General features: G+C 33.8%; 2 protein-coding genes across 3 annotated transcripts; one reads left to right on the top strand and one right to left on the bottom strand.

Moving 5' to 3' along the window:
* The first annotated feature begins 10,270 nt into the window (after positions 1–10,270).
* LOC111394649 lies at positions 10,271–13,870 on the top strand. Its single transcript, XM_023020562.1, has 4 exons — positions 10,271–10,405; positions 11,021–11,291; positions 12,889–12,949; positions 13,258–13,870. Exons 1-4 carry the CDS (start codon positions 10,338–10,340, stop codon positions 13,587–13,589), a joined length of 732 nt encoding a protein of 243 aa, XP_022876330.1. The 5' UTR covers positions 10,271–10,337; the 3' UTR covers positions 13,590–13,870.
* Positions 13,871–15,721: 1,851 nt separating this feature from the next.
* Positions 15,722–25,415, bottom strand: LOC111394648 (dual-specificity RNA methyltransferase RlmN). Of its 2 annotated transcripts, none has more exons than XM_023020561.1 (8): positions 25,066–25,415; positions 21,825–21,935; positions 21,551–21,685; positions 20,049–20,153; positions 19,642–19,811; positions 19,320–19,419; positions 18,965–19,224; positions 15,722–17,526 (listed from the first exon to the last, which is right to left on the bottom strand). In XM_023020561.1, exons 1-7 carry the CDS (start codon positions 25,318–25,320, stop codon positions 18,982–18,984), a joined length of 1,119 nt encoding a protein of 372 aa, XP_022876329.1. In that variant the 5' UTR covers positions 25,321–25,415; the 3' UTR covers positions 15,722–17,526; positions 18,965–18,981. The 2 variants fall into 2 exon arrangements, with proteins under 2 accessions (XP_022876329.1, XP_022876328.1); XM_023020560.1 differs by having other exon boundaries at positions 15,823–16,176.
* Positions 25,416–27,167: the final 1,752 nt, after the last annotated feature.

Raw genomic sequence — 27,167 nt, 5'->3', positions numbered from 1 at the left:
GTTTTGTCCGATATCAAGAGCCAACTGAAAAAAGATATTTTGGAAGCATTAATGTGTGTAAAAGATTAGCTACGCTCATTTTCGAATACAACATAAATATGTCAAAATTGCATATCGTCGAGTAAGTGATATTTAATTACACCAGTTTAATCACAATTTATTATTTTATAATACTATTTTTAATTGTCTTTGAAAAATTGTGCACATTCAAAGTTGTCCTTGTACAATTTTTAACTCCGCCTACTCAAAATTTAAGTAGCCGATCCCAAACCTAGATAAAGAAAAGGGGTTTATATTTGATCTATTTTAAAAAGAAGAAGAAGAAAATTATTTTAATCAAATCTTTTTGCTCGGTTTATTTATGTTTTGTTAAAAAAATGTAGTTTTTAATTGTTTTAGCTATTTTCATCATTTAAAAAAAATTGACGAATTCACGAGTCCAAGATTTGCTCGAGCCACGAGCTCGTCATAAGCATGAGCACGAGCAGAACTCGTGGGTAAAAGGGCCGAGCCGCCCATTGTCATCCCTAACTCAGGGGACGGAGTCAGGAACATTATCTAATATGGGCAAAATTTAATCAAGGTCGAACTTTGAGTTTTTGGCCTTAGATTTAATAATTGTAAAAATATCAAATAATATTATAACAACACTAAAAATGGCATAATTTATAAATTACACTTGTTTATTACGAGTTTCATACTTTGATATATCTATATCTTGTTTTGTTTGAGTACTCTTGGAATTCATTGTCCAAACTCCAAAGGAAACAAAAGGGGTAGAATTGTAGAAAGGTACTTCTAAAATTAACCAAGTCAAATAACCACTTTGCCACATTGACCAACTCATTTTTCACATTCACCACAATGACCTTTTGAAATGTAAATGACAGTTTTGTCTTTTTTATGTTTTGTAATTACAAAAATATATGGTTGTTAAAAAGACAATAGTAGGCCTTGGTAAATAACAAATAAATTACAAACACTCCAACGTAAATTTCAAAACCAAATCAATTTCCTTATCAGTTTCTGCAACACGGATAAAAGGAATGTTCAATTTTCATCTGCTTCAACATTGAGATCTCACAAAATTATCAAAAGTTCAACAAGAAAATATTATTCACAACCATCACTCGAAATTGGTAAGTATATTTTACTTATTTTTAATTTTATTATAGCTAAATCAGTATATTGTTTGAATCTCTAAATCTTATTTCGACAGAGACAGATAAATTTTTATAATCTTAAATGAATCTATAATTTTTTTAGCAAGAAAAATGAAAAAATTCATCTGAAAAATCGAAAAACGAAATCGACACTGACTGTTAAAGCCGACTATTTTTCAATTTTTTACTTCTTTTTTCCATGCATTTACAATTTTTTTAATAAATCTTCGTTTCCTAAAGCAGATATGGCATAGGTTACAGTCCCGATTTATTTCTTTGATGAATTTGAAATGAAGAAAAATGATCGATGGGTGTGGAAATGGACGAGTGAAAGACGTGGTTCTACTACAATTCTGATAACATCAAGTACATGAAATTGTACAATGAGTTACAGAACTCGCTCAATGTCGATACCTCTCAATTCGACATGAAATTGGGATTTCTATTCGGTAAGAAAATTCCACCTGTAACGATTACTTTTGAAGCTGAAATGTAGATTTTAATTGAATTAAACCAGAAACATTCGATTCCTATTTGTGTAACTTTGGTGAAGAAGAACGTCCCCAAGGATGAGCACGGAGATTTCGATGGAGGGGATCGTAATGTGAATGATTTTTGGCATACAGTGAAAATAGCTAATGAGGACAATGTGGTTATTCCCAATGCAACTGCTTTCGATATAGTGAATGATCTCACTGTTACGCACAGAATTTTCTCGATAGTTGAAAACAACGAGAATGAAAATACATTCACAAATGAGGATTTGAATGCTCAATCCCTTCGGAGACATGAGTTTGGTGAGAGCTCACAGGCTGGACCGAGTACACGGTCCACTAAGTGATCGCGGTTAGTTCCCGATGACAAAAATTTATATGTCGAGCAACTGTTCAAAACAAAAAAAGATTTGCAGGAAGTTGTGTACCGAATTGTTTTGAAACATAACTTTGAGTTTAAAGTTAAGAAATTGAACCAGTCAACATACACAATCGTCTACATTGATGAAAGTTGTCACTGGCGTTTATGAGCGACGAAGATGGACACAAACGAGTTCTTTATAATTAGTAAGTATGCACAGGAACATACTTGCGAAGTGGGTATTCGTTGAAATGATCACAGGCAAGCCCAAACATGATTCATTGGCCAAGAAATAATGCACAAGTTTCAGGACCTACAAATGACTAATGATGTCCGTCGAGAGTACGGGGTGATCATGAACTATAAAAAAGCTTGGAAGGCCAAATAATGCGCATTGAAGGACTTAATGGGTTCGACCGAGAAGAGTTATGCTAAATTGGCCAGGTATTTTATTGTTTAGTTGATTTTTTAATATTTATTTTAATTGTTAATTATATATTTCAATTGCTTTTTTTGTTTATTTAATATTTGATTACTTATTCTGATTATTGTTTATTTAAATTTGCTAGGTATTGCTCTAACATGGGGAAAACTAATACTAGATTGGTTTTTTTTTTTTATTGTGAGGAATGACGAGAATCGCTTTAAGTATTTCTTCATGGCCTTTGAACAATGTGTTCAAGATTTTCAAATGTGATGCGACCTCTAATTCTAGTCGACGGTACAACCCTTAAGACTAGATACTAGGGAAAGTTTATTATTGCAATATGTCAAGATGTCAATATTCAAATTTACCCTCTTACATTTGGCATAGTCGATGGAAAGGAGGACGGAGTGATGCATTGGCTCTTCACGAAGTTGAAGGAAGTAATTGAGAACATCGAGAACCTTGCATTCGTAACAGAACAAAAGCAGTCAATAATAAATGGTATCGTCAAAATCTTTCTCGAGGCATATCATGGTTATTGTATGTACCATATACAGGGAAATCTGAAGACTAGGTATTGAGGTAAGAATATCGTTGCGTTGTTCAGGAGAGCTGTAGAGGCTTACCCTTTTGAATAGTTTGAGAAGTTCATGGTCGAAATAGACAGTAAATCACATGTTGCATGGGAGTATCTAACAGGCATGGAAATCGAACATTAGACAAGATCACATTTTTCAAGATGTCGATACAACATGCGGACTTGAATGTTAGCACGTGCATGTGTAGACAGTTTCAATTGGAGAGCTTTCTATGTGCACATGCAGTGGCAGTAGCTATGCATAGATGATTCCCACTACACACCTTGTGCAGTGTTTATTATGCGACTGATTATTGGAGAGCATCGTATGCCGAAACAATATTCTCTGTACCAAACAAAGTCAAGTGGGAAGTTTCCGACCACATTCTGTCACTGAATAATTTGTTACTACCAGAAGTCAAAACACGTACCCCTGGACGTAGACGTACGTCTAGAATATCGTCTACTGGAGAATTTTTCCAACCTTGTAAGTGCAGTAGGTGCAGCGCAACGAGGCATATACGACAATTTTGTACAAGCCAGATTTCGCTGCATAAGGATGCATTAGATGTGTAATACAATTTATTTATGTAATATTTGTTTTTAGTTGGTTATGAATAATAATTGTGTATTTAATATTCACCATGTATCAAACTAATTGTTTCTAATTTATTTAATCAATTATTATTTATTTAAATAAATAATATTCATAAATTATTAATATCGTAGATGAATCATTTAAATATTCACAGTGTTTACAAACATTTCGTAATTTTAAAAAAAAATATTTACAGTATTTATGGATCACAACTAAAGTCGTACAAATCACACGTTGACTTATTTTTCCAAATTTGTATCCAGGATTGGTTTATTCCATCAATTTTATGTCCTATACTCAAAAACTCAATATGCTTTATTACAAACATGCCGCAATCATCCCTGCAATTGAACAATAATGAGTTAGATCAGTACCGTAAGACAAAAAAATTAAGTATTAAATTAAAAAAAATTACAACTACTTACGATATTGTTTGTCTCGCCGTCGTCGTGTTCCGCACAATGGCTAATCTGTCCTGCACAGTCAAGCCCGCCTGTCTAGCCATCGTAAAGACGAAAACAACGATGGACTCCAGATTTTGCTCGAGCTGACCCTGTGTCACACATGAATGATCGAGGTCGTACACATATATAGTAGATACAGTGAACAAAATCTCCAAAATTATGCGGTGATAATTCACAATCACTGGTATGTACATATGTGTACAACCCTTCCATGGTTTTCCTCAACATGCGGCAACATCCCTATGGTCCACTCGAGCATATAGTCAGGAACCACGTACTCCTTACTAGCCAGTTAGAGCGATTGGTACTCAATGTCAATGCTTCGAACTCCAAATTCAGTATGACTTGGTCAGGACTGTCAAATGACCTCGGATGTCTTTGAACCCAATCACACAACAAGTCCATGGCCAAGTCGATGTGCTGCAATAAGAAATACCAATACAAAACGGAGTTATTTCGTTACATAAACGAAAAATTATATACACATGAAACATAACAATATGACTACTTCACTTACATCATCAGTAAGCCAAGCTCCTGAAGTGATGATGTCGTGGAACCACTTATAAGTATCGGAGATCGTCGTTTGATCGATCGTGCAGCTGACCCTGAAAAAAGAAGCAGAAAATGTTAAAAATGCATGTACGAGTAACATACCGTACTTTACGAATATCATAAATACTTACCCAGGTAAAATTCTTCTCCACACCGTCTCGAACGCTTTCCATTTGGCATGGTCCACCTCCCAAAATAGGTTGGGAGTTGCCCCATCGACAAATTTCCTCCTCTTCGTATTGACCGTGAAGGGAGAAACAACGTATTGCGACGGCAATCTCGACCTCTTACCGATCACCTACTCTGCCATGTCAACAACATGCTTCTTACCCTAGGTCACGACGAGCCTCGTCTCCTGAATACTGCCCTCTTCTACCTCGAGAACCGTCACCTCGATCACCCTCTCTTCCTCGACCGCCTCTTCAGTCTCCATCAGGCTCACCACCTCCGTCAACCTCTTCTCCCCCATCGCCTCTGCCGTCCCCATCCGCTCCAGTGCCTCCATCCTCTCATCCACCATTACCTCTTCTGCCCCCATCGAGGCCACCTGATCTCGCTCCACATATAATAGAAATGATTCTAATGCATCATCTGTCCAAAACTGTGGGTGAACCCTATCTCCACCACCCTCTCCTTCACCCTCGCTGCAACCTCATCCTGGAGGGATACGACGTGACCACGTAGCAGCCTAACATCGTAGGATAAGCGTCGACCCTCCCCATCAACTATCGTTCCATATCCGCTATGAATCCGGTCAGGCTAGCATATAGATCATCGATCCCATGACCCTGACTGTGTACAGGAGATCCAAGGGGGATGGGTCTCGATGAGGGAGAAGGTGATGCCCTCGGCGGAGGTGGTGCCATCGATGGTAGTAATGCCCTCAACGGAGGAGATGCCCTTGGTAGGGTGATCGTCAATCAACTGGACCGTGCTCCTAACATTACAAATTATTAACTTAATTAATAATTGTTAACTTATAAAAAAATATAATTAATAAATTATATGAAATTTACGCACTTCACGTACCAGACCTCGACCCTCCTCCTCCACCGATGGCGTCAACTCAGTTATGACTTCAACCTGACATATTGACATTTCAACCAATTAACGATTGCGCAATGAGATTTTAAACTACATATAATATAAATTACAAAGTGCATAATACTCATATGAGGGTCGTCGATGATAGTCGATAACTATCCCCCAGACGGACACCTGTCCGCTCGTGATACTTCCAAGGGCATCGTGTCTCCAGTCGCTTTGCAAAACGAGCACCGAGTAGGGAGACAGTCTGATATGCCCAAATCTGCAATACATTCATACGCCCAAATCTGCAATACATACAAATATTATATATAAATTCAATAGTATAAAGATTTTGACATTAATTATGTAAAACCTGCACCACCAGGGACAATTCGTAGGCATCGTACTTGCATATGGGCCCCTTGGGCTTTGAGTGCAATCTGATGAAGAGGTCTACAGTGTCTTCAAAACATCTCTGGCCCTATGGATAATTGTTGAAACCATCAATGTCATCGACGGTCTCTAGATGGAAAAGTTCGATCGCAGTTTTCTTGTGGTGACCGTACCACAGACTCAATGATGTATACTAGACCTAGCTTTAGTCTGTCTAACATCTGGTCACACCCCCTCATCGCTTCAATCAGCTACGATAGAAGTATTGTCCCTGTCCATGTAAGTAAGTGTCGTATAGCCTATTGCCTCTCTGAGTACTGTCAAGAGCTGGCTCATTGCCCATAATCTTCAATCCAGTAATCAGGACAAACTCAAACATAGAGAAACTGGAGATCTTGCCCCGAGGTCGAAGTGGAGGGCATCGTCGTCGATCGGACTCAACAACCGACATAGTAGTACGTCGATGATCTACCCCGAGTACTGCACCTCCCTCAACTGATACAGGGGCCAAAGAAGGATTAGGATAAGATATCCACGTGCTGATCATCCAACAACTCCAGTAATGTAGTAAAATTGTTGAAGCTACTGTTTCATGTAGCTTTCCCTAGTACCTGCCTCAACTCTGCATATGATGGTAATCCATCCTGTAAAAAATCGAATGTTAGAACATTGTACAATGAACAATGGAATAAAATATAGTAACAGAACATTAATCGAACCAAATTGTTAACATGTAGATTCATCTAATTAACATCTAACAAATGATTTAGAAAAATGACAGACATAAAAAATAAAGAAAAAATAAAAAAAACAGATACAAATTAACAAATGTATATTAAATTAAACAAATTAATTTCAGAAAATATTAAAACTATAAAAATAATGCAAAAAATATTAAAATATATTTTAATAAGTAAATTATAATAAGAATAAAACAATTAAGAATTTTTTTTTACCCTATTACCAAAAGGAAAAATAATAATATTTAAAATTAAAATTAAAATTAAACAAAAGGAAATTATATAAATAATAAATATATTATTCAATTACAATTAAAAATTTAAATATTTGTTTAAAATTGAATTTTTAATTATAAAAAAGAAAAAAAAGAATTAAATTAACAAATTTATAAATGAATTTTTAATATAAATATAAATATAAAATAATTAAATTTTATTTTTAATATAAGATTAAATTTATGTAAATGAATTTATGTAAAAAAATTAATTTATTCGTTAATTTTCAATTTAAAAAATAATTAATATATTAAATTAATAAAACGAAAAAAAGGGTCCAAACAGTCTTGAGCCGATCGTTTACTATTTAGCAGTCTAGCCAATTGTTAACAGTCGGCCTTGTTCACCCTTCTCGATTTGTCGAAAATGGCGAAAAAATCGCCATTTCCGACGTCTAAGCATTGAAATTAGGCTAAGAACCACAAAAATTCTTCCACATTCTAACCTAACCACGCATCTATACCTATAAATATAAATAAATTTCCATTCGAATACAAGTTCAATCCATTTCATGAATACAAAAAGCTAACATTTAATGTGGTGTCGTCGGTGTGGTTGAATGATGGTGTCGACGGTTGGGTCGTCGGTAAGACTGTTAGAAACGGTTATAAGGAGTTGTTTCAGACTGTGAATTTCCTTCTTGAGTTTTAGGGGCATTTTCAAGTTTTTGTTATCAAAGTTTTATTTTTTATTATTATTTTTTAATGCTATTACTTGGTCAAAGGCCAAAGTGAAAAAATGGACATTTCAAATGGCCCTTTGCCTTTATTTCCTCAATTGTAGAAGGGTTTCGAAGAAAAGAAAAAGTGGAAACTTCTCAATGTATTCACGTTAAATGAACTTAAAGGAGCCTTTAAAAAAAAAAAAAAATACAAATTTCATTTGTGCTTTGTTTTATATAAGTTTAAGCTTCATTACTATCATTTTGGTTGCAGTTGACTACTATTACTCATTATCTATCGAATTAAAAAATTGATTTTTCTTCTATTCTCTCTAATTTTTACATATAATTGTCAATCCTTCTAAAACCATAAATTAAAAATAAAACGTATTTGAATTTAGTGTTGACTGTTGAGCATACTCCTACAAGTGCATCTCATAATTATCCTTTTATTATCAAATGTGATACGTTTACGCTTATCGTGAATCGATAACAATAAAACTTAACTAAAGATCTTTGTACCATCCCATACTATTTAAAATTACTTTTATAACTTTAATAAATTGTAAACTTGCACACATTTAGCTCATGTTTAAACATTATTTTTAGAAAGAATTTTGTAAAAAATGATTTTTATTTATTTATTTATTATTATTATTATTATTATTTAGAGAATATGTAACTAATATGTAGGATAAATTTTAGGTTTAATTGGAAGAACATAAGATTATAAATAAGTTTGAGAAAAATTACATTTTATTTAAAAAATGAAGTAGAAACATAGAATTGTTTCTTTGAATCAAAAACTTCAGTAAAGTAGCTAAATAATTATAGACTAAAATTCGAATAAATCTTGGAATCATTTTAGACCTCACCAGCATCATCCACAACATCTTTATTCACCAAGCTGATCAATGCGAAACATAAATTAACATGAAAACCTTCTTAAACAGAGTAAAAAGAAGAAGACACTAGAAATTAATATGAAGAAGAAGAAGAAGAAGACAGAAGAAAAGCTTTGATAGAAGATATATACATTCCACTGAAGATGCAGATTCAAGTTACGGCTTCTGCTGCTCTGCGTCTAAATATATTAACAGCCGCCCCTCCAACATGGCGCCTCGATTTTTTGGCCTATTTTTGGCCCTGGTCTTGTGGCTTTTTTGTTATTGTATGCTCATCTGCATCAAATCTTACAATTAATGAAAAAAGGCATGGGCCCAAATGTCAATGAATACAGGTGGCTCCGCCCCTAATGTCTCATCTATAAAGTTACAATGCACATCAGCGTGACCATGTCTTATTTGAATCCTATTTTTTATAATAGATTTGAAAAAAGTGATTTTTTTTTTAAAATTGTGATTAAAAAAATAGAAAAAAGATTAATTTACATGTCAAATTGTTTTATTAAAATTATGTATAATTAAAATTTTTTTCGAAAAAATGGCTCAAATAGGAGCTTCGTAGTATAGATTATAAAGTATGTTGTAAATATAGATATTAAGAGAAAAGATGATATATTTCTCATTATTTTAAAATTTCTTTTTAATTAATTTTGCATGTAAATTCAAATATTTTCCTTATTTTTTAACCACTTATCCCTGAAAATTTGCGATGCTCATTTTCAACATAAAGAGCTAAAACATATGCTAAAATAGAGTTAATTGTTTCAATGGTCACTGAATTTAAGTCATGTCTTTGATTGGCCACCGAACTTTAAAATATCGAGTTTTGGTCATTGAACTTTGAAAATTGTCAAGTTTTGGTCACTGAACTTAGGTCCATGTGTTTGATTGATCACTGAAGTTTAAAATATTGAGTTTTGATCACTGAATTTAGGTCAATGTTTTCAATTGCTCATTGAACTTATGTCCATATTTTAGATTGCTCACTGAAATTTAAAATGTCAAGTTTTGGCCACTGAAATTTGAAATATACAATACTTTACTAACTAGTATAACTGTTCAATTTTGAAAAATATCGAGTTTACAGTGAATAATGTACAACATTTTTTAAAATTCAGTGAGTAATGTACAATATTTTTCAAAATTCAATAAGTAATGTACAACATTTTTCAAAATTCAGTGGCCAAAACTCGACATTTTAAATTTCAGTGAGCAATCGAAAATATGGGCCTAAGTTTAGTGATCAAAACTCGACATTTTTCAAAGTTTAGTGATCAAAACTCAATATTTTAAATTTCAGTGACTAATCAAAGATATGGATCTAAATTTAGTGATCAAAACTCGATATTTTAAAGTTCAATAGTCAATTAAAGATATGGACTTAAGTTTAGTAACCATTGAAACAATTAACTCGCTAAAATAATTACTTAGCCCTTGTTTGAGCCTCCTTTTTTTGGGAAGAATGAATTTTTGAATAGTGTATTGATGAGAAATGTGTGATTAAAAAATAAAAAAAAATTTAAATTTACGTATAATATTATTTTATTCAAGAATGTGGAATTAAAATAATGTGAAAATACTAATGAAAAATGAATTTTTCCAAATCATCGAGGCTCAAACAAGAGCTTATAGTTTAGTTTGACAAAGTAATAGACTGCAGCGTCTTCAAATATTTGTGCTATCAATTAACCCTAATGTCTGGTAGGGAAGATCGTTATTCACACTCGAAACGCCAATACTCTAGGTTCGACCGTAATCCCAGGTGAATAATATATAAATATTCTTTTTTCCGGTACTTGTAAACTGCTGTATTTTTTTATTTGAAGTTAATCGCATATAAAATGGTTTGAAATTTCCGAATTTTGATTTGTATTAGAGTTTCGTAAGTAATAAGGATATGGAATTCCTGCAGATATCTACGATAGTTTCTATTTTACTCTTATTCTGGATGGATGAAATTGGTTAAACAATTTACCAAAAGAAGACGAATTAATCAAGAAATAGTAGATATGGATTGATGGAACTTTCAGTTATTCGTAGACATAGAGATGCTTCGCTCGGAATGTAGATAAACAGAATTGCGCTTGTTATATGTAATTTCACGGCATAAGCTTCAATAATTTCTTTCTTTTGCTGGCACAGAAATGGGACGGGTTTCTGCCTCATACAGCTCGTACAAAAACCTTGGGTTCCATTGTTACCCCTAATGAATAAGACTTGTCTATTTTGTACTATTAACTTCTCTTTCAGTGTCACCGATGCCTTGTACTCTTTGATGATGAATTTTTCTTCTAAAGATTGTAGTTCTGGTGCTTGACTCCTAGTAGTTGAATTTGAATCTAACAGCAAGACTCATTCTTCTGTTGTTTTCTGCTAGTCCTAAGAGATCTAGGAGGGATGGTAAACTGGAAACTGTAAGACAGCCGGCTGGTTCTGTTATAGGTAAAGACTATTTGGACAGGGATCGTAAGGACTGCCTTCAGCTGAAGAATGCATCACCTCTTGAGGCCTTGTTGGGTAAGGAGGATTCTAAGGTAGTAACCGGAGTTGTGAGTAAAGAATCCAGAAACAAAACTGATCGATACTGTGAAGGCACCAAACATTCTTCAAACCGAACTAAATTACCTCACTCTAGATCTTTTTTTCAGGTGATATGTCAAAGAACTGAGATCTTCTAGTTACATAGGAATTTTTTTCGTTACTAACTTGTCATCTGATTGTGCTTTATAGGAACTGATATCTTATTTCTTTATTATCTTTTGGATGCCTGGTCTTTCAGAAGTTTTTCTCGTGTCAGTGATCACTTTGCTATTTAGTTGCTGCTGTATTTCTATGTCTTAATCAAGATTTTGTTGCCAGGGTGACCAGTAGTTTCATTATCTAGCGTCTGGTGACTTTTTGAGAAATTTTGATATGACGTCGGAGTCAACAGGCAGTAAAAATTTTAATTAATCTCTTCGGAGAGCGTGTGGCCTAATCTCACTGTAATAGGATTTATGGTTATCCTGAAATATTTTTGTTACACGTCTAGAGGGAGTGAGGGACCTTTGGTGTGACCAACCACGATAGAGAAGAGAGACCAAAATTAACATGACTTGATATAGCTACTTTAGAGCATCTCCAACACTCTCTAAAAACTATATTTTGCAATTTAGAGAGTAAAATTTTTAAATACTCCAACATTATCTTTATTTTTAACACTTACTTTTACTATTTCCAGTATCCAGGTATGCCTGAAAACCTGAAAAAGATTCGTGAACAACAAATAAAAGATATACTACAGATACCATTTGAACCAGAGTTGAACCATTGAATTACCCTGAGAATTCTTTATCCTGTTAAATGTTGTGCGATTAGTGTTGCGACCATTTCCTTGACCATGGTTGTGGCCATTCCCGTGACCACTGTTATAGCTACGACCCCGGTTCGTGCCACAGTTATTATAACCACGATTAGCATCACGTATTTATTTTTTTTCCTATCTTTCATTTTCACCACCTTCTCTCCATATTATTATATTTTTTTCCTCCATTTACTTTGTATATCCCATTTAGTTTGGTTAATATATAGAGCATTGAAAATTGAAATATTTAGAATGCATTTAATTACAGAGAGTGGGTTTGACTCTTCAAATTTGGAGGGTCGGAGCCAAACTCAATCTCTATTTTAAAATGTTAATTTGAAAAGTCTCTTGAAGCATTATTTTAAAAATTGACTCTTTAAAATAGAGAGTATTTTATTTTTAAGAAATCTCTTGGAGATAATCTCCTACTACGTGAAGTAATGAACATAGCAAATGGATGCAGCACGATTTTTATGAACCCGACTCTGAATTTACTGCCAGATACCTAGCTTTGTTATGTCTTCGCCAAAAAGGGGTTTGTCACCTAAGAAAATATTCCATGCTTTCATTAATTAGTAGTCAATAAGATGTATATTCTTGCCTTGTTAAAGCCTGATGTAGTCTAACCATTTAATTTGTATACCTTTTCGTCTTGCTCAACTAAAGCATCTATGTGTATTAGATTTTATAGGATAATGTATAAATATCATCCACGCATCTCTCAGTATTAGGGCAAAACACTGCTCAATTTACAACCTTGCACGCATCTCTCAGTATTAGGGCAAAACACTGCTCAATTTACAACCTTGTTATCCAGGCTGGTGTATTGAGATTTTTTTGTACTGCCTGGTGGCTTTAAATACCTCCTTGTCTATAACAATATTAGGAATGTCTTATGACAGCATTATGGCTGTGGTAATGCTGGGCAATTTGGGCGAAGCTTCAGTCGGAGGGCATCTACTGGTAAGTTTATAATGCTGAATGCTTCAATTGTGACTGTTATTCACTTCAATTGAAGTTGTACTTCCTAGGGAAGTAAATTTTGGTGTTTTGTTCGATAGTTGGCAAGCAAAGGCATGCTGGAAAATTTTATAGCCAGATTATTGAACACCCAATCATCACTTTCTTTAGCTTGTCTTAACAGTGCCTTACATTTAGCACTTTGACATTTCCAATTATACAATTAGAACCGTCAATTGCTGCGAGAAAATTGTCTTAAATAAGGTGCTATATTCTCATATCATAACTATTGAATTTATATTTTCGCGAAGAGCGTGGATGGTGGGGAGATGCAAAGGAGCAGCTAAATGATGGGATTAAAAATAAAAACGTGGAGAGTGATGCACAGCTGGAGGACCTGAATACTAAAGATAATGGGAAAGGTAACCACACCGGGCAGCATGATGGGTACTACAGAATTGAGGCAGATCCCAAAGTACCTGGAGTTAAAAGACCTTCCTTTAGCGAGCAAAAGTTTCCCGCAGTTCCCAAGAAAACTCACAAAGCAGTAGCTGACCCTGGGATTCTGAACCCTGAAGATCATGCCATGGGAAGTGAAAAAGGAGAAGAGAGGCCTTACCTTTCGTCATTTTGGAAAACGTGAAAGAGCATTAGTAGAGGAGAGAATAAGGGGGGAAGTGTTGAGAGGTAACTTTTCCTTGAAAGAGAAGTTTGAAGCTAATGATAAGTACGGTGGAACAAATATTCCAAGGCTGGGTTATCCTAACTGGAGGCCATGTTGAGAAGGACCATGCTAGATGTGCACACAAATTTGTACAAAAATTTTTATTTACATTCACAATGAGGGTGGGGACCATAAGCCAATATTTTTTAAATTCATGTAGGGTCCGCTTCTTTTATGAGAGTGAATAATCCATTTTGTCACAATGTGTTTGTACATATATATTTATCCATGTTGAGAAATGGAAGCATGATCTTCGATGAAGCCAAAAGGAGTCCAACCCCAAAGAATGAGGAAGATCATATTTCTAAAATCTAAGAACTCTTAACTTCGTGATCAATCTGTCGAAATTATGGTTGCTGATGTAATTCTCTGTGAGAATCTGTGTTTTCACATGATTTAACTTGGCTACTGCTAGCAAGACAACCGTACAATTTTATGAAACATCGTGCTTACAGACCATGACATACATTTTGAGCATTAACATATATTGAAGAATTTAGATACCAAGCTTGCATATTCTGGCTTTGGCTTGTGCTTTGTGTGGAAGCTTGGTTGCTCGTCTTCGTAACTAAGTCTTACGCCTATTTGATTTGCATGCAGATGCTTCTCGTGTGTAGTTCAGCTTGTTCATTTGTTTCCTGGTTTGTGACACAGCAGTTGACATGAAGTCATCTAAGGCCTATCTATTTCAAAAGTAACTCTTTTGATCAATAAACTTACTCATCTACTTATAAGTAAATCCATCAGTTGACTCATTATAAATTGAAAACAACCTATCAAAATGGATACCAACAACAGTTTTGACATACCCGCTAGATGATTTACAGGAGGTATGAAGTCAAAAATTCTTGGCATTGTCCCAAAACGGAGCACCAAGGGTATGCTAGGCAGATGATTGAAACGGATCAAAATGTTCACACAAGAGAACAAGGTCGTCTGGTTGTCTGCCCATCAACGTAGAAACTGATATTAATATCAATACAAAGCTTTTCAAATTGTCTGTTGGCGCAAGGCCCGACTCCAAAACTAACTCAGCATATAGTAGATTCTACAAACAGCAAGCTAATGACAGTGCATGCTTGAAAGTTGAATCTCCTCAATGCAAAAAATATTGCTCTATAATTTCTCTTATGCCTGTATGATCAATAACCATGGCACGTACAATGTACCAACAAGAATTATTGGATGCTCAAATGTCAGTAGCTTTTCCCCGAAAACTAGAGATTATCATTTTATGAGTGAGAGTAAATGTTTAATCTAAGTGGAATCAGTATAAGGAGAAAATGCAGCATCCTGCTGGAATATTGTCGTTACATATTATACAGCAAGTTACTTGAAATCCATCAATATCATAATATGGACTAGATGTGGACTTCTATGAGCGACCAAACACCTGCAGCAGACCAACTCAAACGAAACAAGAGTAAAATAGTAAGATATACGAAATCACATTGATTATCAAAATTTTACACCAAATTGTGCCACTACTATGTCGTTTCTTCTCAACAACACAAAACCAAATCAAGACAATATTTTTAGTCATGCAGTATCAGACAAAACGACGAAACAATAAGGGAATGTTTTCTTCATGTTTCAGTTTTGCAGTTTTAAGTTTTGAATTCATTTTGAGTTTTGTATTTTGAGTGGCTGTTTTAAAATTATTGAAAATTCGTTCTTTTTGTCATTCTGAAAATCGATTTCTGGAAACATAAAATTGGAAAACGCGTTTACTTTTAAATTTTGAGAATATTTTTTTATAATATTTTATTCCAAAAATCTGATTATTCAATAAATTTTAATATTTTAATGTTAATATAGTATTAAATAACATATAAATTTTAAAGTTAGTGAAAAATGATTTGAATGTTGATGAAATGTATTAAATAACTCATTTTCAACCATACATTCTTTAATAAAGTGTTGATGAAAAATGATTTGAATGGTTATAAATATGAGCCAAATATAACTTTGAAGTTCTTAAAACCAATTTCATTTGTCATTATTTTTCACTTCCACCACTAACAAAAGTCGAAATTCAATAACACGAAACATGTTCGTGAAACGTAAAACTTATCTTGATTGAAACCTCTAGCGTACAAATTACATCAAAAGTCTATAGTCCTTTAGAAGCAAATAATACATTTGTATGTAAAATGTGAAACAATCCCATCTATATTAAATTGCACATCACCAAAATTTGGTTCTTTCTGCAACCTAACCATATCCCACTATATACACAAAATTTGGCTCTTTCTACCACTGGAATTTGGTAATCAAACATCAGTTCATAAAGCCAACAAAACTAATGAAAGTTAAGAGGCAACAACTTTTTGTTGGTTTCATTTGCAAATTTCAATAAAACAAAATGAAATTTCTGAGAACACCAGAGAGGCCCCATCCCACCACACACGCGTGCGCACACACAGAGCCACAGATGCAAGTAACACGCTACACTTACCAAGCTATATCTTGTCAAAATCATCATCAAATCCATCGTCACCACCATCTGACAAAAAAAGAATAATCATCAATCAACATGCTGAAGATCAGCACAAAATGAAAAAAGACAAGTCTAATGCACCCAATCCAGTTTTTATGTACAGCTGTATGTTAGTTGGGCACAAGAGATCAGCAAAAGGAAAGAAAGACTTAACTCTTTTTCCTTGCAAGAAAAGTGAGGTTTTATTATTGTAATATAAGTTGGGCAAACTTTCTGGTTGGAATATAATGAACCTTGCAGAATCAGTTATCAGGTTGGATTTGAGCCACAAACAGATTCAAGACTGATTAGGAGAAGTGTAAACTAAATCAGGAGACGAATAAAGTTTGACTATCAATAAATTCAAAATTTTGAAACATTTAAGCCAAAACCCATTAATTAAAAGATGCACACACCCATTCAAAATAATGAACAGAATGATCAGAGATTAAATTGATCATGCTTCCTACTACTTATAAGAAACATATCACAGAAAATTAAGCTATACACAAGCCTTATGCAATAAGCATCCTGTTTTGAACAGCATTCCTGGCTTCTCATGGGAGATCAAGTAACGCAGTTCAAAAGCCTAAGAGAGGACTTGTTTTAAAAAATGAAGAATGTTGAAATAGGTAAGAACTTAATAAACGATAATATTCAGCCAAAGGCTTAGTGTGCTTAGATGTTAAGTTTTAACTGCATTCTTGTCTGGACATGAAATCTATATGGACTTCATAACATCACCCATTCAAAAGGTTAGAAGGTCTAAGTAATTTCTGGATCAAGAGCAATTTACATAGATCATTCCCAAAGACATGACTACAAAGTTGATAGAACATGGAAGTAAATTATTATTATTTTTTTTTTGTCCAAGATCTTTCCCATAACTTATAAACTTCCCAACTCTTTTCATTCAAAGATCATATTGTTTCTCTATCCAAATCACGAACATATAGTCGAAACTATTCATTTCCATATGATCATGTCCCTTGTATCCTTAACCAAATTAATCATATTTTAAATGAGCAATCTAATACACTTCCAGTGGAAAACACAATTAAAACCAACTTCCTCAAGAAGTTTACACCAAAGCAATCCCGCAAAATCACAATGTAGCAATATGTGATCAATGATTTCTGAATTCTTTCTACAAATCACACACCATGAAGGAGAGAGGAAAAATAATGATATCTCGTTTGAACCATTCCCAGTCGGTTTAAGAAATAAACTCGTTTTATATTTTTGAAGATTGGTTTCACTCTCGTCTTGTCACACCAAAAATATCAGCATTCCTCTGCGTAGACTTTAAAGACTGGGAGCCAAATGCCTTCGAATTTCTGAATATTTCTTTGATTTCCTTCAAAACCTCTCAATAATCTAACAAAACATGAAAACCCCATTATTTAAAAACCATAATATAATCAAAACCCAACGAGCATTATAATGAAATACATATTAGTCAATATTTCAATTTACCTGAAGAAAAAAAGGGGAATTCAATAAATGTGCAAAAACTAGACCCAACCCATTCAAAAAACCAACCTTGATGTTTGGAAAGCAAAATTGATTGTTTGCATCAACAAAATTTCATCAATTTTGTTGGGACCGAATCTGCCACACAAGACTACTTTCACAAGCTCGCTCGAATGTGGACAAAATTGCAGGTGACCCATGGTGGAACTGGATGCGCCTGGTTGGGAAGAGTGGAGTGGTGGTGGTCCGCGCTCGAAACGGTGGCCGACGACAGTGGAAATATGGCGGAAATCGTGACTGGTAGAGCAGTTTTGGGTGGTAATTGGGGCTGTTTTGGGCAACTCCGTGGCCAGGTGATGACGATGTTGAAGAGGGAGGTGAGGGGGTTCAAATGGTTGTGAAATCTGGTGTTCTAGGTAGCGGGTGGTGGTCGATTGTTGAGGAAGAAGGTAGCTGGTCTTCGTTGCTTCTCTGCTCTCACGCACAGTAATGGAAAAGAGGATGTTTCCCGTGTTTTCAATTTTACTGTGTTTTCTACTGAAAATGCACAAAACGTCTTTTTTGACGTTTTGTGTTTTTAGTACAATTTTTTTTTTTTCCGAAAAGTCATTTTCGAAAATGGGAAGGAGAACGCAAAAATCGAAAACAGATAACGGCTTGAAAACAGTAAAGAGAACAGCCCCTAATTATTTCAAATATTCCCCACCCCCACAAAGAAAAATACAAGAGCGACAATAAGCTCACAATAAAATTTCTTTTTCAACAAGTTGGCTTCCACGCACAGAGAAAATAAGAAACTTTGGCCAAATAAATACAGTACTCTAACTTACGATGATAAATTAAAAGACGTACAACTATGACAGATTAGTATTGCTTCCTGAAATCAATGGTAATTTAACATATGTTTGAGCCCCATTTTTTAGGTTAGAATGCATAGACAAGCGTAATTATTAAAGTGTATTCACATAATTCACACACGGAGATCCTTCTTAATTAATCCCTTGTTTGGCCTACATTATTCTCCATTAAATTGTAATTTATCCCCCTCTTTTTATCAATTATACATTCTTCAATAAAATAATATTACATCCAAAAAAAAAAAAAAAAAAAACTCCTTTTTTTATAACCACACATTCTCCCAAAAAAATACTATTCCATAATACATTTTACCAACATTTCTCATTATAATGTGTGTCAAACAAGGGCTTATTGAAGAATGTGTAATTGAAAATAAGAAAGAAAAAAATGTATTTTGAAAAAAATGGGGATCAAACAAGTGCTTAATTTGATGGGGGAAATAAGATAAAAGATATGATCATATGCCATAGGCATCTGGTCTGACCTGAATGGTTCCCTAAGTTAAATACGAAGATCTTCAATGTCAGTTAAGAGTCCAGCACTTCCAGTGGAACTTTTATCTGGCAGGCTAACTACTAGCTGACCACAGGCACCACTTATATCTTGGCCCATTTGCTTACGTACTGTTGTACGGATGTTATATGTACCTCTAAGTATTTTCTGGAATCTGGTGACTTTCTGATCATTGCTAGTTGAGAAATGACTCAGAGTACCAATTGGATTAAACGGAATCAAGTTTATAACCTGCCACAAATGGCAGAAATGGAGATTAAGGTTGGAATGAATTGGCTATTTAAACCTGGCAAATGAAGGTAGTTGATCTCCAATGTAAAACTCACCACTTGTAATGTCTCCAGCAATTTGCCAAGCTGGTGAGCATGCTGTTCCTCATCATTCACCCCATCAAGCATTATGTACTCAATAAAGATTTTCTGATGACTACAAAGAAGACCAAATGAGATATTCTGACAACCTACTGTGACTATGAAAAAGCAAAGATCAAAAGAGACATACATAAATAAAGCAGAAACAATTGCAAAGAGCAAAATACAGAAGAATGATGTGTAAACAATGACAGTGTGTACCATAGGGCCCTATTCAGGAATCTATAGATCTATGCTTATTTTCAACAACTAAAAGAAACAATGACACACTAAAAACCTGTTATTTTGATAGTCTCGTAATGTATTCATTAGTCTTTCCAAAGGAAAAGCCCGTGCTGCAGGCATTATTTGGCATCGAATTTCTTGTACTGGTGCATGCAGTGAAACTGCTAGGTTCAAGTTCGGTATATCGGTCTGAAGCTTGTTGATAGCATGGATAATGCCAACCTGCACAAATTTAAACACAATATTTTTAATCATGTAAAATAACTCGTGAATGGCATGATGCTGAAAACTAAGAAAAAAAATTTGCATGCTCCTAAACATGAATGGACGCTTTTACTTGTACAATATGGAAGAAGATTTGGAAAAACTTTCATTTACTAATGTTACAAATATTCAATTTCTTGAAAACTTGTGATAAATTTGAATATCAAACTTAGCAAGCAACAGAGAAGTCCGCACCGTTGAGACTGTAATTTTCTTTGGTGACAGCTGGAAAGGAGATGCTGTCATGACTCTAATAGCTTCCACCACTGAGGCATAGTTGTTCAATGGCTCTCCCATGCCCTACCAACAATGAATAATCATGGAGATGAAGAGAAAGCACTTCAGCCAATAAATCTTTAAAACTGAAAAAAAAATAAAAAATAAAAAATTCAACACCCAAAAAGACCGCAATGGAAAAATTTTCAGCACCCCAGAAAGACCACCCTGTGGCCCTGTACTTCCACAATTCAAATCAAATTTTTTTAAGAATATTTTTTAAGTAATTGGCAATAATTATTCACTTCCTTTAAAGCAAAAAAGCTCACAATAGCACTATCTTCAGCCTTTTAATATTATTTTGCAATTTTTTACCCAAAAAAATGAAGAATTTGACGAGAATCTTGTCCACAATAATTGTTTGTTTCATCCTCGAAAGACAACAAGCCAATATTTTTTGGGAATCAGGGAGCAGCATAAAACAGAAAATGTAACAATTAAAAGGTTTGAAGCATATAAACACATAGATATAGATATATTTATCACCATGATATGAGACATTAATTCAAATGAATAAATAAAAATCAACGAGTAACTATTGTCACAGGTGTAGTGACAAATGAATAGTGGAGGAAAAGAAGTAGATATATTTACATTTTCTTAACAATGGACTTCTATCTTTTTCTACATCATATTTCCACAAGGATTAATTTGAACCGAAAAAGACTATTATTAGGTAACAAACATCAACTTTATTTCTCACGAAATCTTGGAAGTGATCAAGTGCTACAAAAATGATGAACTCCTTAATCAGGGAAAATATTGTTGAGATACAGTATATCTTGCAATTGTATCGACCTCCACCAGATTGATTGGTTATAATCAATCAAATCATTTTTTGTCCACATATTTCGAGGGACCCACAGGTACTATTCACTTATCCACCACCCATTTCTATTTATTTATAAATTAAACTATTTATAAAAACTTCCAAACTAGCTTTGAGACAGCCTCGTCATAATTGTCCTCAACAGCTCCATGGATGCGCTGTCATGCAAATAGTATCTTCTTTCAACATCAGTTCACTTTATTTGATAATAGCACAAACACCAGTATTGTGCCTTATTACATTTATTCTACTCAATACGCATTTTATGTTCTTCATATAGCAGTCACTACTAATTTCAAATTTTAGTCACAAAATCAGACCTGAAAATTTAAGGAAGTTCCTCATCAAACATCGCCTTCCCTTCAAAAAGAAATACTTCCTCTACGAATTTGACAGGGTTGGTGAAGTACAAACATGCTAGTTCAGACACACACACACACGAAAACACACACATCCATACATATTATAATCTTGGAGTCCATGGTGTTCTATGAAACCAAACATGCTATATCACAATCCAAGGACAATGGTTTATTAACTAAACTCTGAAGTACTGTATGGTAGTTATGTCGTTGAAAGAGAAATGCTATACCATAAAAACAACATTGCGTATAGCTGATATGCGAGAGGCATGCACCAGTTGTTCCACAATTTCACCTGATGAGAGATTATTTTTGAATCCCATGCTTCCAGTTGCACAAAACTTGCAACCCATTTTGCATCCAACCTTTCGCAAAGTCAGACGAAATTTGTAATCACTTACAATACCACATAAAAATGTGAACTTACAGTAATTAAAAGGTCACCATAAGAAGATGCATCTCCTTTGTATGCAAACATTGAGAGGGGTAAAAAAGAAAAAGTACCTGTGAGGATATGCACAAGGTTGACCTAGGTCCACCAGGACGAGGCTTCCCATCATATTTTCCCAAACGTGTATCATATCTCATTATGACAGCCTCCACGAATTCTCCATTCTACTAAAGACAAAGAAAGCATGTCAACAAGGATAGTACACACATACCAATAGTGCGGGGGTCTGACCACCTTATATAATAGACAGTATTCTATCCCTTGAACAGCCTCTCTTGGGCATTAACACGTGGCTTGACTTTTGGTGTTACAAAGATCACCATCCTCTGTATCAGATCTTTTTATTAGTAGTGCCATTTTCTTATGTAGAGTAGCATACTTATGATACTACTCAGATATTATTTTTACTACTCATCCTAAGATTATCACGGTCATCTAGAAACTAAGGAAGAACAAAGAAAAGTTTAGAAATTCATGGAGATTAGAAAAAACTTCTTTATTGTAATAACAAGGCTGGATTCGAGATGATTACAATAAGAAAGGGAAGCTCCTTACATAAATGAGGAGATCCTTCATGCATACTACTAAACATACTGCCCTAATAATACAATTGATACAATGACAATAATACAACTAACGCAAGGACAATAATTTCGCAAGAAGATAAATGACTCGCCACTACTTTTAATAAAGTAGGGTAATAATTAAACTAATATAAATACAATAATTTTATATGATGACAAATTTAAAAAATATCTTTTGAAAAGCAAAGGATTTGCTTTTTAAAAGTGCAATTATTACAAACAGCAAATACTTTATAGAAAAGTGAATTTTCACGTAGGCTGAGTCATCCGGTGTACCAAGATTTGCTGCTTGACCTGGTGTGTCTGGGTCATCTGAATCAGAGGGAAGTCCTTGTTGTTTCCACCGGGGATAGTTGTTAGGATCAAGTTTTTCTTCCACTTTTTCAAGATAACTCGAATCTGTTGGTTCAAAATCATGTGGCTATGTTTCAAATTCATATGGGCCTTGAGAGTCCTGGAAAACACTGTCATTATAATTTATTTCGGTTTCTAAATAACTTGATTTTGAAATGTTTAAATTACTTAGTCCTAGTTTATCTATGTCTTGATTTAGCATTATTTTTCATTTTTCTTCAAAATCATTCTAAAGTTTTTCATGGAGTCGTTGACTTTCTAGTGTTGTCTCTGGATATCTGTATGTTTCTCCAAGGCACTGATGTGGTCGCCCATGAAAAAGCTGATTCCAACTTGTCATGTCAATTTTCCAAAAGCTTGATAGAAAGTATCCAAACAGCTGTTCATGGAGTTAGCGTGTGTTTTCTCTGAATGTTTCAATATCCTATTGAATTTTGAAATCGTCTTCTATGTCCGGCCAAATTTGAGGAGAATTCTCTTCGAATAGTTTTATCTTATTTCTTATTGGATAGAAATGGTTGAAGCATTCTCTTTGAAGTTTAAAGACTTCAGAACTTCCCAACAAAACATTTTTGTAATCCTGATCTTTCAAAGATAGGGTTATCTTACAGACACATGTTCATATGAGCATTTCTCCCATGTCAAAGAATATGCAATTCAATCTTTCAATCTACATCAGATTGGAAAAGTATCCAAAAGAGTTTCGAGAATTTCAAAGAAGAATGGCTAAAATCAATCAGACATTCCTCCTTAAATTTGGCCAAACATAGAAGATGATGCTCCTTTGGAAAATTTCCACTAGATTATGCGTTCAAAATTCAACAAAATATTAAAGCATTCGGAGAAAGCACATGCCAACTCTTTGGGCAGCCAATTAGACACTATCGATTTGACTCTTGAAAAATTGACATTACATTGTACAATCGACTTTTTTCTTGGACAACCACATTTGTGCCTCGGAAAAACATTCAATTACCTAGAGACAACACCAGAAGGGCAACAACTCCGTCAAAAACTTTGGAATGATTTTGAAGAAAAAATGAAAAATAATGCTAAATTAATGGATATAGATAAACCAGGACCAATTAATCTAAACAATCCAAAATCATGTTATTCAAATACCGAAGTAAATTACAATGAAGGTATTTTTTCAAGACTCTTGAGACCCATATGAGTACGAAACACAGCAATATGATTTTGATCAAATTGATCCAGATAATCTTAGAAAATTAGAAGAAAAAACTTGATCCTAACAACTGGTTCTGGTGGAAACGACTTCCCGCTGATTTGGATGAAACAAACACATCACGTTAAGTAGCAAATCTTAACACACCTTGATGACGCAGCCTACGTGAAAAATCAATTTTATATAAAGTATTTGCCGTCTGTAATAATCATGCTTTTAAAAAGCAGATTCCTTGCTTTTCAAAAGATGCTTCTTAAATTTGTCATCATACAAAATTATTATACCTATGTCGATTATATTATTACGCTACTTTATTAAAAGTAGTGGTGAGTCATTTATCTTCTTACAAAATTATTGTCCTTGCGTCAGTTGTATTATTATCCCTGTCTCGATTGTATTATTAGGATAGTGTGTTGAGTGGCATACAAAAAGGATCTCCTTGTCTATATAAGGAGCTTCCTCATTGTAGATCATCTCGAATTCAGCTTTGTTAAGAAGTTTTTATTCTTATCTCCATGAATTTCTAAATTTTTCTTCGTTCTTACTTAGTTTTTGGACGATTGTGATAATATTAGAATGAGTCGTAAGAACAAATTATGGGTAGTATCATGAGTATGCTCTGCACTGCCTCTGCATCAAGAAATGACACTACTGATAAAAAAATCGGATACAAAGGTATGGTGATCTTTGTAATATTGAAAGTCAAGCCTTCGTTGATGCCCACGAGAGGTTGTTCAAGGGCTAGAATACTGTGTATTACATAAGGTCATCACACCCCCGCACTATATTAATTTAAGCAGCCCCAAACCACCCACTCCCGGCCAAACTGAAAGCCTTGTCAAACAGATGAAAAAGTTTCTTGAATGCAGTGGTATTTTTTATGTATAAAACACTGTTGTCAATGGAAATTCACCATGTTCAGACTCTAGTGAAAGTTTATTTTAATCAAAATAAGGTTAACTCGTCTGTCCACCGCATTCAAATTGGATACAGAGGGAGTTGAGCCAAATAACTAACATTAGTATGTTCACCATAAACCAAAATTGAAATGAATGGACATTGTTCCAATTCACCAAACTCAGTTATGATAAATTAAATTAAACATGATAAAAACTCCAAAATTGGAATAATTTTAATTTATAAAGACAAATGCAGATAATAAAAGGTTACCTGTAATTTGACGAGGAGCTTGGTGGTGACTGTGTCATTCGAATTAATGACTGAATGGAGAGTGGAAGTGCAGGATATGAATTTCGAGTTGAGCAAAGGGTAAGCTGCGGAAGGCAATGATGGAATTTCATCCCACTGGCAATTAGGGTTTTGTAAAACGTGCTTCCAGATGAGGGGGATGAAGTGAGGTTTGAGGCCGGCGTTTTCGAATTCCGATTTTACCACGGAAAAATCGAACACCGATTTGTATGCCATCGGAAAACAAGTCCAAATTCTAGCCAACAGCCGACCCGTTTTGCAGGTATATTAGCAGAAGTTGTAGGCTTTCTTCAATTGTAGCAGATGTCCCCAACTTACTGAATACAGTAGAGACGAGGATTATAACCTTTTACTTGAGCATCTAGGTCCCAGATCTTTCAGATTTGCAAATTTTGAAGCATTTTTTATCGAAACATAATTAATAGGTACATTTTTATTATTAATTTTCAATAAATATCTATCAAATCCAAAATATAGCTAGTTTTCCTTCTTGATTAGGGAGGACCACGACGATTAAGATTATAATATTTTCATTTTCAGTCATGTCTAGAGCATCTTTAATAGTGTCTCCATTTAGAGGTAGCTCAAGCAATTTGAAGGCATTAAGCCAACCAAGATAGCATTTTCAAGAACAATTATTTAAAAAAAAAAAAAAAAGGGAAATAGTAGGATCACTGATTGAAACTTTGTCGATGATCGTCAAAGGTATTATTATGATTAAATTCTAATTGAAATCAATACATATTGATAATTCAAAGGAATTATATCATCATGATTGCCAATAGCACTTCAATCATTGATGAGAAGTCTTTAATTATTTTAGTATGAATTTCGACTTTAAGATCATTGGTAATATCGACACACATTCATCGATGATTGTTGATGTCAATGTTATCGAGAATCACTGAGGATGCTTTAGTCGTCGGCAAGAAGTTGTCATTATTCTTTCTAAATTTTAGTTTTTAAAAAAGAATGGCACATAAGTTAAAATATGTTTTTATTTTTTTCTTCTAATATGGACAACTTATAAGTAATTTTAAATTTTATTTTGTTCTCCACACACACACACACACACACAACTTATAAGTAATTTTAATTCGTTAATTATATTAACGAATTATATATATATATATATATATATAATTCGTTAATATAATTAATAAAAAATATTTTGCAATCTTTGATTATTATTACTAATTAAAAAATATTTCATAATCTTTAATTATTTTTAAATAATATTAACTACAAAAAAATTATAAAAAAATAAAGGCAAATATATGTATATTTTGAAATGGGAAGCCTCCTATTAATTAGAGACTTTAGAGCACCTTTTTATTTTTAAATAATGTCTTATACATTAATTTTATTTAATTTTCACTGGGGTTATAACTACATTTTATGTGGTGTTAGGCAATAAATTAAGGCCCCGTTTGGTATCCATTTTTTTCAAAATGCATTTTTCTCTTTTTTTCTTTTCAACCACACATTCTTTATTAAAATAATATTACACGTAAATCAAAAATTTCTCCTTGTTTTTCAACTACACATTTCCCATCAATTTACAATTCAAAAATGCATTTTTACATAAAAATGTCTTCAAAACACCCTCTAAATGAAAGGTAGAATCAAATTACTAATTTTGTGATACTTATTATTTAATATCACATTAATGTCAAGATTGGTGTTGTGACCTCAGTGTGGCTAAATAGTATCACTCATTAAAAAAAAAAAAAATCTTTAAATTTGGAGAGTCGGAATGTTTATGCACTCCAACAATACTTTCTATTTGAGCTCTTAATTTTGCTTTTTCCAAGATTTTTTTTTTTATTTCTCATTATATCCTATTTAACACAATTTTTAATATGTCAGTAGTCAATTACTTTAATTGTTATCTGAATATTTTAAGAGATAAAATAGATGAAACGTTGAAATCTATAACTTGTTAAATGCAATTATTGTACATTAATAAGCGAGTTTGGCTCTCTAAATTCTGAGAGACAAATATACTCTTTATTTTAAAAAGTTAAAATACAATCTCTTGAAACTTATTTTTAAGTACGAGA

This window comes from Olea europaea, chromosome 5 (genome assembly GCF_002742605.1).
Source record: "Olea europaea var. sylvestris chromosome 5, O_europaea_v1, whole genome shotgun sequence".
In the NCBI taxonomy this organism is placed as follows: domain Eukaryota; kingdom Viridiplantae; phylum Streptophyta; class Magnoliopsida; order Lamiales; family Oleaceae; genus Olea; species Olea europaea.
This window is presented reverse-complemented; position numbering and strand designations above follow the sequence as displayed.

Excerpts from the sequence above, each read along its gene's own strand:
- LOC111394649 (XM_023020562.1), top strand. The coding sequence starts at position 10,338 with ATGTCTGGTAGGGAAGATCGTTATTCACACTCGAAACGCCAATACTCT. Across the intron at positions 10,406-11,020 it reads AGGTTCGACCGTAATCCCAG|TCCTAAGAGATCTAGGAGGG; the intron begins GTGAATAATATA and ends GTTTTCTGCTAG. Across the intron at positions 11,292-12,888 it reads ACTCTAGATCTTTTTTTCAG|CATTATGGCTGTGGTAATGC; the intron begins GTGATATGTCAA and ends GTCTTATGACAG.
- LOC111394648 (XM_023020561.1), bottom strand. The coding sequence starts at position 25,320 with ATGGCATACAAATCGGTGTTCGATTTTTCCGTGGTAAAATCGGAATTC. Across the intron at positions 21,686-21,824 it reads CCTTGTGCATATCCTCACAG|GTTGGATGCAAAATGGGTTG; the intron begins GTACTTTTTCTT and ends ACTTTGCGAAAG. Across the intron at positions 19,420-19,641 it reads CGAGACTATCAAAATAACAG|TCATCAGAAAATCTTTATTG; the intron begins GTTTTTAGTGTG and ends TCTTCTTTGTAG.